The sequence below is a fragment of the Callorhinus ursinus genome, unplaced genomic scaffold (genome assembly GCF_003265705.2).
Source record: "Callorhinus ursinus isolate GAN/ISIS: 27379988/994484 unplaced genomic scaffold, GSC_fseal_2.0 scaffold8, whole genome shotgun sequence".
In the NCBI taxonomy this organism is placed as follows: Eukaryota; Metazoa; Chordata; class Mammalia; order Carnivora; family Otariidae; genus Callorhinus; species Callorhinus ursinus.
Window position 1 is genome coordinate 58,879,555 of NW_027397070.1, and position 13,471 is coordinate 58,893,025.

Here is a 13,471-nt window from a genome sequence, read left to right on the forward strand (position 1 = left end):
CATGGAAACATAGAATCCCCTGGCTCTCCTCTTTTTCCCATCCAATACCCAGTAGAAACCCCAAAGAATACTTACTCTATCTGTGTGACCAGGGGCCATAGATAACATTTTTCCCCTCTTCCAATCCCAAACACAAACTGCATTCTTTGAATCAAGTCCAACTGAAACCAAGCGCTGAATTATATCCAAGAAGTCCATGAGGGAATAAAAAGGCAAACAAATCAAAAAGGAACCAAATTATAAAAGGCAAACAAATTATACTCATGGGTATTATAAATTTACACATCAAAACTTACACATTTATATTATATAGACTTGAGAAAAGCTGGATGTTCATCTTGTTAATATTCACATACATGTAGTTCTGCACAATAAGGAAAAGAGAGACTTCCATTCTAACAGTAGGACTGACAAAATACCCTAAACATCTCTCCTCCTAAAAACTAAAAATGCTGGATAAAATGTAAGAACATCTTTTTAAATGCACTGCTGAGTTATGTCAAGGAATTATGAAATCTGGAACAAAAACAAAGAGATTTCAGACAGGAATCCTGGAGGGTAAGAGAGCTCCCACAACCACTTTATTCTAAAGGTACCAGTTAGCTCTTGGTAAGACTGGTTTTTGTTCTATAGGCTGGACAAAAATAGGAGATAAAGTTTAGGGCCAGTCCAAGGTGTAGATTTGAACTTCAGACTTCTGACTAAAGCAGTGAACTCCTCAGAATAAGGAAAAACAAGAAACCATTCCTTTAAAAAAAAAAAAGGGGGGGATGTGGCAATGCATGAAGGGGAAGACAATCCTCCCTGAAAATTGATAGTCAAAAGCAGCTTTCACACGGTCAAAGGGCCAAACTCCACATTAATTATGAACCCCTCAAGTGGAAAATTTCAGAGTGGTCCTGAGGGTTTCAGTCTTCAGGCATTTTCAACAGTATAGCACAAATATAAATCCTACCTGGAGAACTAACACTTCAATCCATCCCTCAAAGAATTCCTACAGGTAGCAATTCAATAAACATAAAAATAAACACCCCCAACCACCATAACCATAGGAAGTAAGGGACTATGAGTAAGAATCAGCAAGACAAATAGCAAAATCAGTTCTAGAAAACATCAGACATTGGAATTATGAGGGGAAGAGAGAAATAAAGTTTTCAAAGTATCTTCATACGAGCAAAGAATAGGAGACTGTAAAAAGTATTCAAGCAGATCTGAAGAAGCAAATGGAATTTCTAGAAATGAAAAATAAATAAAATTTAAAACACAGTGGAAAAGTTAAATAGGCAATTAGAGGGAGATGAAGATACAGAGTTAAGAAGAGGAGACAGTGAGATGGAAAGTGTGAGAGGGGTTAAGGAACACAAAATATGGACTTCCAGCCATGAAGGAGTATCAGGTCCGAACTTGCCCCCATGATAAACAACCAGAAAACTATTAAATGTACGAAACAAATGCTTTCAGACATTCATAACAGGAAGTGAAGCACTGTGAGCTCTGAAAGAGGGAGAAACAAACAAGGTGCAGGTACTTGCCCCAGCCTTCATCTAGGGGACAATTTGCAGATTACAGCTTAGAAAGGTAGAATCCAAACAGAGCCCAGCAGACTTGCTGATTTGAGAAGACAGAGCCTGGACTTCAGAGAGGTCAAGATGGCTAGAATTTGCAGAGCAGAGAAAGAGCTCCAGAAAATTTGTTTATGGGTCCCCTTGAGAACACCAATCTTTGCATGCTTAGGGTGAAATCCATGAGGCCATGCAAAGAACAAATTCTGGAGGAAAAAAAAAAAAAGCAATTACTGGGGAGCTGAAGCCAAAAAATTCCCAGAGATCACAAAGGGTCAAGATCCCTTGCGTTCCCAATAACCAGAATGTAGATATCTCTTTGAATTCACTAGGTATTCAATGGGGACCCCAGAAGGGTCACAACTTAGTGGTAAAATTAAACCAATAGTTCTAGAGGAAGAGCTACTTTAGCCTTGTCCCCCAAAAGCATGAAAGCAAGCTTTCACAAGGATCAAACTGATCCCAAGGAACTTAACTACCTGCCAGAACAATGTCCAAAATACTTTAAAGGAATACAACAAAATCTAGAATTCAGAATAATACACAATGTCCAGCATCCAATAAAAAATTATTGGACATGTGAACAAAGAGGAAAATGTGACAAATAATCAGGAGAAAAATCAGTTAATAGAAACAGACCTAAGAACCACAGAAATTGTTAAAATTGAGACATTAGCTATTAAAATGAAAATGTTCAAGATGCTCAAGAATTATTTTATTTAAGATTTTATTTTTAAGTAATCTCTACACCCAAAGTGGGGCTCAGACCCAAAGCCCCAAGATCAAGAGTTGCATGCTCCAATGACTGAGCCAGCCGGGAGCCTTACTCAAGAATTATTTTAGAGCAGAGGCTGCTGGGAAGATGGTGGAGTAGGACGTCCCTGGGCTAACATTTTGCTGCATGGCCACCTAGAGAGCACCCACATCAGCATAAATAACCCAGAAAGCAGCCCGAAAACTGGCAGAACAGACTCTCTGCAGCCTGGCATAGACAAGAGAATACAGCAAAGCAGATCTACCCCCTCCGATCGCTTTTGGCAAGATCCTGTCAAAGCGGTGCCACAAGCCTGGCAGTGTGTGCACTGCCCAGACAAGGGTCAGCACCACTCCAAAGTGAGTCCTACCCCAGGGAGAGGGAAGATAACCACACCATCTGACTGTGACCCCAGCAGTGGGCTGGGGGCAGGCAGTGGGTCTGACTGCACCCACCAACAAAAGCTTCTCCGGAGACAACACAGGGACAATGCCTGCATTTGGTGCTACTGCATCTCTGGCAAATGCCTGGTCTGACTCAACTCAAGCCCAAGGCAGCCCCAGAGCAGTCCACTAACACCATGGGCACCAGACTCTACCCACAACAGGCAGAGAGCCATCGCAGACAACAGGACTGAAGGCAAACACATCCTAGCCACAACGGTAGGACACCCCTGGAGCAACACACATAGGAGACATCCCCTGAAGCACCAGGTTCTGGGGAACAGACATTGCATCGCAGGACCTCTTCTTCATAAAGCCACTACTTTCAAGTGTAGGAGATGCAGCTGACTTTCCTAACACAGAAAAACACAACGCAAAAGACAGAATGAGGAGACAGAGGAATATGCCCCAAATCAAAGAACAGGACAAAATCAGAGCAGGAGACCTAAGCAAAACGGAGGTAATATGTCTGATAGCGAATTTAAAGTAACGCTCATAAAGATACTCACTAGAATTGAGGAAGGACTGCAGGACCTCCATGAGACCCCCCACCAAGAGATAGAAGACATAAAAAAGAACCAATTAAAGCTATTAGACTCACTAAATGGAAATAAAAATAGGCCATCTGGAATAAATAGCAAGCAAGAGGAAGTAGAAGAAAGGATCAGCCACCTGGAGGACAGAGTCATGGAAAGCAATCAAGCCGAGCAGATGAGAGGGGGAAAAAATATGCAAAATGAAAATAGACCCAGGGAACTCAGCAACACTGTCAGGCATAACAATCGCATGATAGGGATCCCAGAAGGAGAAGCGTGAGAAAAGGGGGCAGAAGATTTGTCTGAAGAAATAATAGCTGAAAACTTCCTGAATTTGGGGAAGGAAAGAGAAATCCAGATCCAGGAGGCACAGAGAGCCCCCAACACAACCAACCCAAAGAGGTCTGCACCAAGACACAAAGTAAATAAGACGGCCAAAAGTAGTGATAAAGGGAGAATTTTAAAAGCAGCAAGAGAAAGGAAAGCAGGTACATACAAGGGAAATCCCATATGGCTATCAGTGGGTTTTTCAGCAGAAACTCTGCAGGCCAGAAGAAAGTGGCATGATAAATTCCAACCGCTAAAAGGAAAAAATCTACAGCCAAGAATACTCTATCCAGCAAGGCTTTCATTTAGAATAGAGGGAGAGATCAAGTCTCCCAGAAAAACAAAAATTAAAAGCAAAACCAGCCACATCCCTGTCACCCATGATGCCATCGGCCTGTGGGTCTCAAATTCACAGTCCAGCCGCCCTCCTGCCCGAGTCAGCATGCACGGCCTGCCACCTGCTAAATGCCAAGTCAACATGCCTTCACCTCAGATTGCCAAGGGCTCAAACTGACACTCTTCCCCTCAAATTTCAGCCCCTGTGCTCAAGTTTGTGCACAAAAGTGGGAATAATTATAACAGCAGAATGAAGCAACCCAAACATCTATTTCTGTGGAATATAGAGTGGATAAAAGGAGTGTGCTAGGCTGAGAACATCTCCAAAAGCACATCAAAGAACAATACATACAACATGATTCTGGTTAAAAAAAAAAGAAAAAGAAAAAAACTTGTGAAGAATAAAACAAGATGAAACCAGAGAGGGAGACAAACCATAAGAGACTTCTTAAGCATAGGAAAGAAACTGAGGCTTGCTGGAGGGGAGGTGGGGGGGGCAGATGGGGTAACTGGGTGGTGGGCACGAAGGAGGGCACGTGATGGAATGAGCACTGGGTGTTGTATGCAGCTGATGAATCACTGAACTCTACCTCTGAAACTAATACACTATATTGTTAATTAATTGAACTTAAAATTTAAAAAAAGGAAACCCCCAAAAAGATTTTAAAACATACAAGGAATAAAATGAGAAATAAAAGATACAAAAGAACATGTAGAACTTGTAAAAATGTTAAGTTATGTGAAATAAAAATTCACTCCATAGGATTAATAGCAGCTTAGAGCATTCAGAAAAGATACGAGTCTGTTGTCCTTCTCCCTCTGGTCCTCCCCTGCTCGCACTTTCCAGTCTCTCTCTTTCTTTCTCTCTCTCTCTCAAATACGTAAAATCTTTAAAATGCTGAGGGGCAATAAGGTAACATAGAATAGTACACCTAGCAAAATTATCTTTTGAGAATCGGGTCAAAATAATGTTTTTCAAGTAAACAGAAGGTGAGAAAATACACCATTGACAAACCTGCACTAGAAGATATGATAATGGAAATTTCTTCAGGCAGACAGAAATGATACACTTGTGAATGAAGAATGCCCAAATAGCAAATATGTAAATAAGGCTTTTCTTGTTTTTAATATTCTTTTAAAACTGTTTAAAGCAAAAATAAGTTATGAAATTTACAAAATATGTGTAAGTAAAATGAATAATAGCACAGTAAACAGGAGAAAGGAAACAGTATAATACATATATTTTTCCACATTCTTTCCAAGTGCATATGAGCTTCATGAAGATCACAAAATAAGCCTAAATAAATTTAAAAAATCAAAATACAGACTATGTTGTCTGACAAAAACAAGTTAGAATAACAGGAAGTTGTACAGAAAATCCTCCAAATGGGTAGAAATTAATAATACACTTCTAAGTAACTGAAGGCTTAAAGAAATCATAAAGATCAGCCCACAACACATAATTTGAAAAGCACTGGTTTAGAAGCAGGGGTCAGCAAATTACAACCCTCAGGCCAAATCCTGCCTGCACCCTGTGTTTGTAAATAAGATTATATTGGAGCACAGCTGTACCCATTCTTTTACAAGCTGTCTGTAACTGCTTTCCCACTATAATGCAGAGCTGAGTAGTTGAGCCAGAGACAGTATGGTCTTCAAAGCTTAAATATTTCCTGACTTGTTACAGAAAGTTTACTAATCTCTGATTGAAAGCATAGTCACTGGTACCAGATTGCCTAGGTTTGAACACTAGCTCCATTTCTCACTAACTGAATTACTTTTAGCAGTTATGCAGCCTCTCTGTAGCTTAGTTTCCTCACCTATTAAGTGGGGATAATAAAAGTGTTTCATAGGGTTAACATGAAAATCAATATATATATGAGTTACTATATGATTAATGTTATATAAACGTTTGCTATCATTATTAGTTTACCATAACCTTAATTAGCTTTAAGAACCTATGCCCTCAGGGCATCTGGGTGGCTCAGTTGAGTGTCTTAACTCTTGGTTTCAGCTCAGGTCATGATCTCATGGGTTGTGAGATCGAACCCTGAGTTGGGCTCCATGCTCAGTAGAGAGTCAGCTTGAAGATTATCTCCCTCTGCCCCTCCTCCCACTCATACACAGGCATGCGCGCGCACGCGCACACACATGCTCTTTCTCTCAAATAATTAAATCTTTTAAAAAAGAGAGAAAGAAAAGAACCTATGCCCTCTTCCTGTCTGAATGAGAAATGCCATCTAGTACCCAGTTAGAAACAGATTTCTGCAAAGTAGAATTACTATTTAAATCCTCAAATGGGTGGGAAGAAGGGCTCCCATAAAAAGCTACAGTATATACGTAGTATATATGGCTCTCCATCAAATCATGCTGGCAGAAATCTCAAGGGAACAAGAGGAGAGAGGATTTGCTTTCTTGAGAGTCTTTTTTTTTTGTAATTTAATTTTTTTATTATGTTAATCACCATATATTACATAATTTGTTTTGGTGTAGTGTTCCATGATTCATTGTTTGTTCATAACACCCAGTGCTCCATGCAGAATGTGCCCTCTTTAATACCCATCACCAGGCTAACCCATCCCCCTACCCTCCTCCCCTCTAGAAACCTCAGTTTGTTTTTCAGAGTCTTTAATAGTTGGGAACTATAAGGTATCAGTATCTAGCTAAGAGGGGTGCCTGGGTGGCTTAGTGGTTAAGCATCTGCCTTTGGCTCAGGTCATGACCCCAGGGTCCTGGGATCTTGCCCCGCACTGGGCTTCCTGCTCTGCGGGAAGCCTGCTTGTGTTCCCTCTCTCGCTGTGTCTCTCTCTGTCAAATAAACAAATAAAATCTTAGAAAAAAAGAGAGACCTTTACCTACTGTGTTGAGATTAAAAATTTCACAAGTATCAAGTGAGGGACAGTTAGAGGGGCACTGTCCTTTCTCTCTGACTTGGCTCATCATATACACAGAGCAAACCACAGTTGGTCAAAAGCTTTAAGACTCCATGTATCTCCATAGAACCTCCAAACATCCAGCTCAGTATAGGCAGTAACAAAAGAGATCTGGGAGCACTTCCTCTGTAGCCCTAATAAACTTACATAGCCAAAATCAACCTCCCTCAGCATAGGTTAAGCAACAGCAGAGAGGATAAGGTAGAAATAACCAAGCCAATACTACTTCCTCTCCTAGCTTTCTGTCATTTTTTACTTTATCACTTTTTCTCACATTTAAGCCAGCCTATGTAGATGAGGAAGAAGATTAGGTCTTCCAGGAAAAGTGATGCTTTAGGGGTGCCTGGGTGGCTCAGTCAGTTGGGCATGGGGCACTCCTCCCCCTCCCTGCCCCATGAGCGCTCTTTCTCAAATAAATAAAAATAATTTTAATTAATGCTTTAAAACTGTATCTTGGAAGATTGAGGAAGATCTGGGTAGAAAAGTACAAGAAAGTGTTTCAGATCAGAGGACACCAAGATTAGAGAGATCATGGTGCTGTCAGGAAAAAGCCTAATTCAGGGTGGCTGAGGGGAGGAGTGCCACCTGGAAAGTGGCAGGAGACAAAGTTGGAAAGGTAGACCAGAGCCAGAGAAAGAATAAACTTTTTGTTTTAATAGAGTTGGACAAAGAGAGATTCACTTTTCAATGTGTAATATATGGTACAATTGTAAGACATTTAAGGGAGGGGGTATCTAGAGTTAAGGAGAGAAGCTGGGGCAACTGTTAGCTGACGTGGGCGTTAAAATCATGGCTCTAAATGATCACCTAGAGAGAATAAGTAAAAAGAAAAGAAGGCTACAGACTCCTAAAGAACACTGACATTTAAGAAGCAAACAGAAGGAAAAGCTAAAGTCAGAGAGGGAGAAAGAAAGCCAGATAAAGAAACCTCTATCCATCTTCCCAAATTCCTCCTTGATCTTAGTCCCAAACAAAATCTTGGTTCTGTCCATTAATTGAACTGGAAATATTTATTAAAAAGTTCTAGCACACTAAATACTCAAATAAGAAAAATATCCCAATAGACACAACCAGATGATCCCGTAAGTTCCTGCAACTGTAAAACATATTCAAATAAGGAACAATTATACTCAAAAGATTTTAGTAGGGGGGTCCCTGTGATCTGTGTTCATTACATAAGAACTAATTGTCATAATGTTACAAAGTAAAGTCACAAATTTTGCAAAAGATGCAGGGCTTAAGGGAGCAAATACTGGTAAAATCATAAATAAAGCCAACAGAAATTAGGATCTGGCAAAGAAATAGAAAAAGACTCAAGAATAATACATCAGGAACTTGAGATATGTCCTGATATCAAGAGATTGCTAAAAAGGCACTTGAAAAAACCAGTGAACTCCCCTAATATTTTTCCAAAATTTACTCTCTTCATAATCACGTGCCAATAGTCAAAGGTAAACTAAAGCATTTTATTTTGTAACTGAGAAAATTAGGTTAAAAAAAATTAACACTATTCTTATTTATTTTGCAAATCACCAGAGCTATAACTATAGCTTAGATTTTAATGAGAAATGTTTTTATAACATATTGTTGTATTTTCAAAACAAAGTACCACTCAAATTTTCCTTCTTCCCACTAAGAAATCTGAGTCCCTGTTTGGTGTGCATTTATATAAGTAGACTTTTCAGGTCCTAATTAATTTTCTCAATAAGGCAGACTTCTGGTATTCGAGTGGATATTCAGTTCATTTAGAAGAAAGCCTCTGGGAAAATAACATTCAGCATTATTACCAACAGGGAAACTCATTCATTGGATAAATCTTAACAGAGCCCTTATAGTTTCAAATCTAGTAGAAATGCAAAAATCATACAATATTTCCCAGATGATATCTCATAAACAGTTTACAGATATCAGTGAGTAGATATGTTCTCAAATATATTTTTTAACTAAAGTATTTTCTCATTAATATAATTTCAGAGATACTCTTAACTTAATCTTCAATTGGCAGCAGTTCCTTATAAGCTTTAACTACATTTAAGATGGATGAATTCCTTCTGAAATATAAATCACTACCTCCTAAGTTCCATGTTTGGGAGGCAGGAGAGTACTGCGGTTAAAAAACACGAGCTTTGGAGTGTGACTGACCTGGGTTTCCGCTCTGGCTCCATTTACTAGCTGTGTAACCTGGGGCAAGTTATTTAACCTCTCTAAGTCTCAGTTTCTTTATCTGTAAAATAGAGATAATAATAGTATCTATTTCATAGGGTTGTTGTGAGGATTAAATAAGATAAGGTAAGCTTAGCACAATGCTTGGTACTTAGTATGTGCTCAATAACTTTTAGCTGTTATGTTTTTTTATAAGCTTAAATTTTTAAGTAACACTTTTTCATGAAAATCTGTGATAATAAAATACATGTACCCAAGGCTTTTCTTATAAAGTACTTAAAATAAGCAAAAATAAAGGCCTTTCAACTAGGAAAAGCTATGGGCATGACTTCCTTGTCTGCATGAAAGAAGTTCCTCAAAAATGGAATATATTACATTCAGAAAGAGCAATTTCAAAAATTAGGAAGAAAACATCTGTGTTTAAAGTATACAGAAGCTTATTACAGTTAATACATCTTGGACTTCATAACACTTCCGGTAAATGATTTAAAAAAAAAACTGTGGAGGTTTGTTTCATAAAATTTACTCTCCTGTGAGGTAGGTAAAGAGTATTAATCTCTTCCTTTAAAAAAAAGAAAATAGGGGCGCCTGGGTGGCTCAGTCATTAAGCACCTGTCTTCGGCTCAGGTCATGATTCCAGGGTCCTGGGATCGAGCCCTGCATCAGGCTCCCTGCTCCGCGGGAAGCCTGCTTCTTCCTCTCCCACTCCCCCTGCTTGTGTTCCTGCTCTCACTCTCTCTCTCTGTCAAATAAATAAAATCTTTTCTAAAAAAAAGAAAATAAAATTGATATGAGGACAGTAAGGGACTTGAAAAACAACAGCAAAAATGGGACATGAATTAAGGTTCTACAATTGCCAATCACTGCTACCTAGTGATTAAACCTAGAAGCACATTTTTCCCCAAATGAAAGGTTCCAGTTACGTCTTTAAAGATCTCTTACCAGACTCTTAAGACATATTAATCTATGCTCTCAAATAAATTATTCCTCAGAGTTATAAAATATCTACTTATCATTTTCAAGGGAACAGAACACAATGTAATGCTTCTGTAAAATCTCAATCTAAAATTAATTTTATGAACTGAAAGCAGGTAACTAAAATTTTTCTAAAAATTAAAATGATTTTTAAAGTCTAATTTTAACATAAAAATTTAAAGGCTATAAATTAACCACATCTGCAAAATTCAACTTCTTACTACTTCTTAAATATGTGTTAGGTATAACAAGTTCCATGACAGCACCACAAAAAAGTTCTTGGCATGTTTAATTTTTTTTAACAATCATTAACTAGAAGTAGATAATAATTTGGGAACTGATAAGTAAATGGAATGATAATTATATCCTTTGTTTTCAACTTTGATTTTGTATAAAAATAGCTATTATAGGAGCTGTCTCTATTTTCAATAAAAAGTGTAATTTTAACAGAAACCTTTGAAATAACTGAAAATTAAAATGTATACAGCTCTACTTTGAGAAACCTAGTTTTCCTAAGATGTCTCCCATCTGTCTTATCAATGTACACTACCTGGAAAAGAGTTATTTATATGTAAAATTTTCTAGGACAACCAGGTAATATTCTACTGAGTCAGAATCTCTTTAACTTTCATAATAGCATTAATTAGAAAGTTCCTGATACATGAAATAAAGACTCCTTATTGTTCTTATTTTTCTTATGTTCATTAACTATCCACCCAACCTACCTACCTCTACCTTGAACAAACAGGTACTTTTCATCTACTGCTTTCCAATTTAATATTTATAGATATATAATCATTTCTTATGGTACACATTTTTAAGATATAGTTAGGAAAAGAGAAAAAATATTACATACCTGTCCATCTAAGTCGAATGCTAAACAGGCTATACCATGTGTATGAACATCCTTTAGAACTGATATGGTCTGCACAGTGTATGAATCCCAAACACAGATATAAGGTTCTTTCCCAACTTGTCCTGTTGCTACTAATACTCGTTCAGGATGCAATGCAAGGCTGCAAAATAAATAAACAAATAAATTGACTTAAAATTGCTTATAGCGCTTTTATAATATTTGATATATGTAAACTTTATATATACCAAAGCAACAATTAGATGTTATCCATTTAAAGTAATATGGATTTAAAATAACTTCTACAGGGGCTCCTGGGTGGCTCAGTCGTTAAGTGTCTGTCTGCCTCCAGCTCGGGTCATGATCCCAGGGTCCTGGGATTGAGCCCTGCATTGGGCTCTCTGCTCAGCAGGAAGCCTGCTTCTCCCTCTCCCTCTCCCACCTCCCCTGCTTGTGTTCCCTCTCTCGCTGTGTCTCTGTCAAATAAATAAATAAAGTCTTAAAAAAAATAACTTCTACAAAAATCCATGCTAAGAGTTATTACTTGACTAGTATATGTATGTGATAAGCAGTTTGATGACAGACTTCATAATCTCTGTAATATGATACAGTGTGTGTAAACTTTGCAAGAAAAGAATTCTCACAAGGGATCAACTGCACCACAGCAACAAATTAGTAGCAACCTTACCACATGCCATTTTCCCATTTGGTATTCATCTGTTTTTAAGCCCTCTCTCCCATTTTACTCTTTTATTGGGTAGCGTTAGACCAAATCTTAGTGTCCAAAAATAGTATTTAGCAGCACTCCTATGATAATACTTTAATTACAAATCCCATTCTTAATTGAAGTAAAATTGGTATGTAACATATAAGTTTCAGGTATACAATATTATAATTAAATATCTGTATTAATCTCAAAAGGATCACCTCCAAAAGTCTGGTTACCATTTATCACCATACAATTGACTTCCTTCACCCATTTCACCCACCCCTCAACCACCTACCCTTGTAGTAACCCCTGTAGTACCACCACTACCCTTGTGGTAACCACCAATCTGTTTTCTGTGTATGAGTTCATTTTTGTTTTATTTGTTCTGTTTTTTCAAATTCACATATGACTAAGATATTTTTTCTCTTCTCCTTCTGACTTAGTTCACTTAATACCTTCAAGGTCCATCCATGTTGTTGCCATCTGATTTCACTATTTTATGGCTGAGTAGTAGTCCATTGTGTGTATATAACACACCTTCTTTACCCATTCATCCACTGGTGCACATTTAGATTGTTTCCATATCATGGCTATTGTAAATGATGCTATAATTAACAACAGGATGCATATATCTTTTCGCATTAATGTTTTCATGTTTAGATAAATGCCCAGAAGTGGAACTGCTGGATAGTATGGCAGTTCTTTTGTCAACTTTTTAAGGAATAGCCACAGTGTTTTACATAGCAGATGCACTAATTTACATTTCCAGGGTTTTATTCACAAGTGTTCCCATTTCTCCACATCTTCTCCAACACTTATTTTTTCTTGTCTTTTTGATGATAGCCAATCTACCCTTGTGAGGTGGCATCTCACTGTGGTTTTGATTTGCATTTTCCTAATAATTAGTGATGCTGAACATCTTTTCATGTGCCTGTTGGCCACTGATTTATCTTCTTTGGAAAAATGTTTATGCAGATCCTCTGCTCATTTTTTAAATTAGATTTTTTGTTAAGTTGTATGAGTTCTTTATATAGTTTGAATATTAATCCCTTGCCAGATATGTAATTTTGGCAATTATCTCCTCCCATTCAGTAGGTTGCCTTTTCCTTTTGATGATGGTTTCTTTCACCATGCAGAAGCTTTTTAGTTTGATATAGTTCAATTTGCTTACTATTGCTTTGGTTTCCCTTGCCTCTGAAGTCAGATCCACAACTACATTGCTATGACTGATGTCAAGGAGCTTACCTCCTGTTTTCTTTTAGGAGTTTTATTGTTTCAGGTTTTACATTAAAGTTTTTAATCCATTTTCAGTTGATTTTTGTGTACAGTATAAGACAGTGGTCAAGTTTCATTCTTTGCATGTGGCTGTCCAGTTTTCCCAACACCATTTATTAAAGATACTGTCCTTCCTCCATTTTATGTTCTTGGCTTCTCTGTCATAAATTAATTGTCCATTTATGTGTAGATTTATTCCTGGGCTCTCAATTCTGTTTCATTGATCTATGTGTCTGTTTTTTGGTTTTCTTTTTAAAGATTTTATTTATTTATCTGACAGAGAGAGACACAGAGAGAGAGGGAAAACAAGCAGGGGGAGTGGGAGAGGGAGAAGCAGGCTCCCCGCGGAGCAGGGAGCCTGATGGCGAGGCTCGACCCTGGGACCCTGGGATCATGACCCGAGCCGAAGGCAGATGCTTAATGACTGAGCCACCCAGGTGCCCCTATGTGTCTCTTTTTATCCCAATACCATATAGTTTTGGTTACTATAACACAAATTGCATTTCAAGAAACAGAAAAGTCACCCATAGTTCACAGAAAATAATCTGAGTCTTTAAAAACAAGACAAAGACCTAACAGCTGGTAATGGTTTATGTACATCAGAAGGC

General features: G+C 38.0%; 1 protein-coding gene across 9 annotated transcripts in view; it reads right to left on the reverse strand.

Moving 5' to 3' along the window:
• The window catches only part of EML5 (EMAP like 5), a 163,405-nt gene that overhangs the window by 122,896 nt on the left and 27,038 nt on the right, over positions 1 to 13,471 (reverse strand). For all 9 annotated transcript variants that reach the window (XM_073895710.1, XM_073895709.1, XM_073895708.1 and 6 more), the window contains exons 2-3: positions 10,883 to 11,042; positions 76 to 174 (exon numbers count right to left, since the gene is read on the reverse strand). In XM_073895710.1, the coding sequence (XP_073751811.1) occupies positions 76 to 174; positions 10,883 to 11,042 (259 nt within the window). The remainder of the gene's footprint in view (positions 1 to 75; positions 175 to 10,882; positions 11,043 to 13,471) is intronic.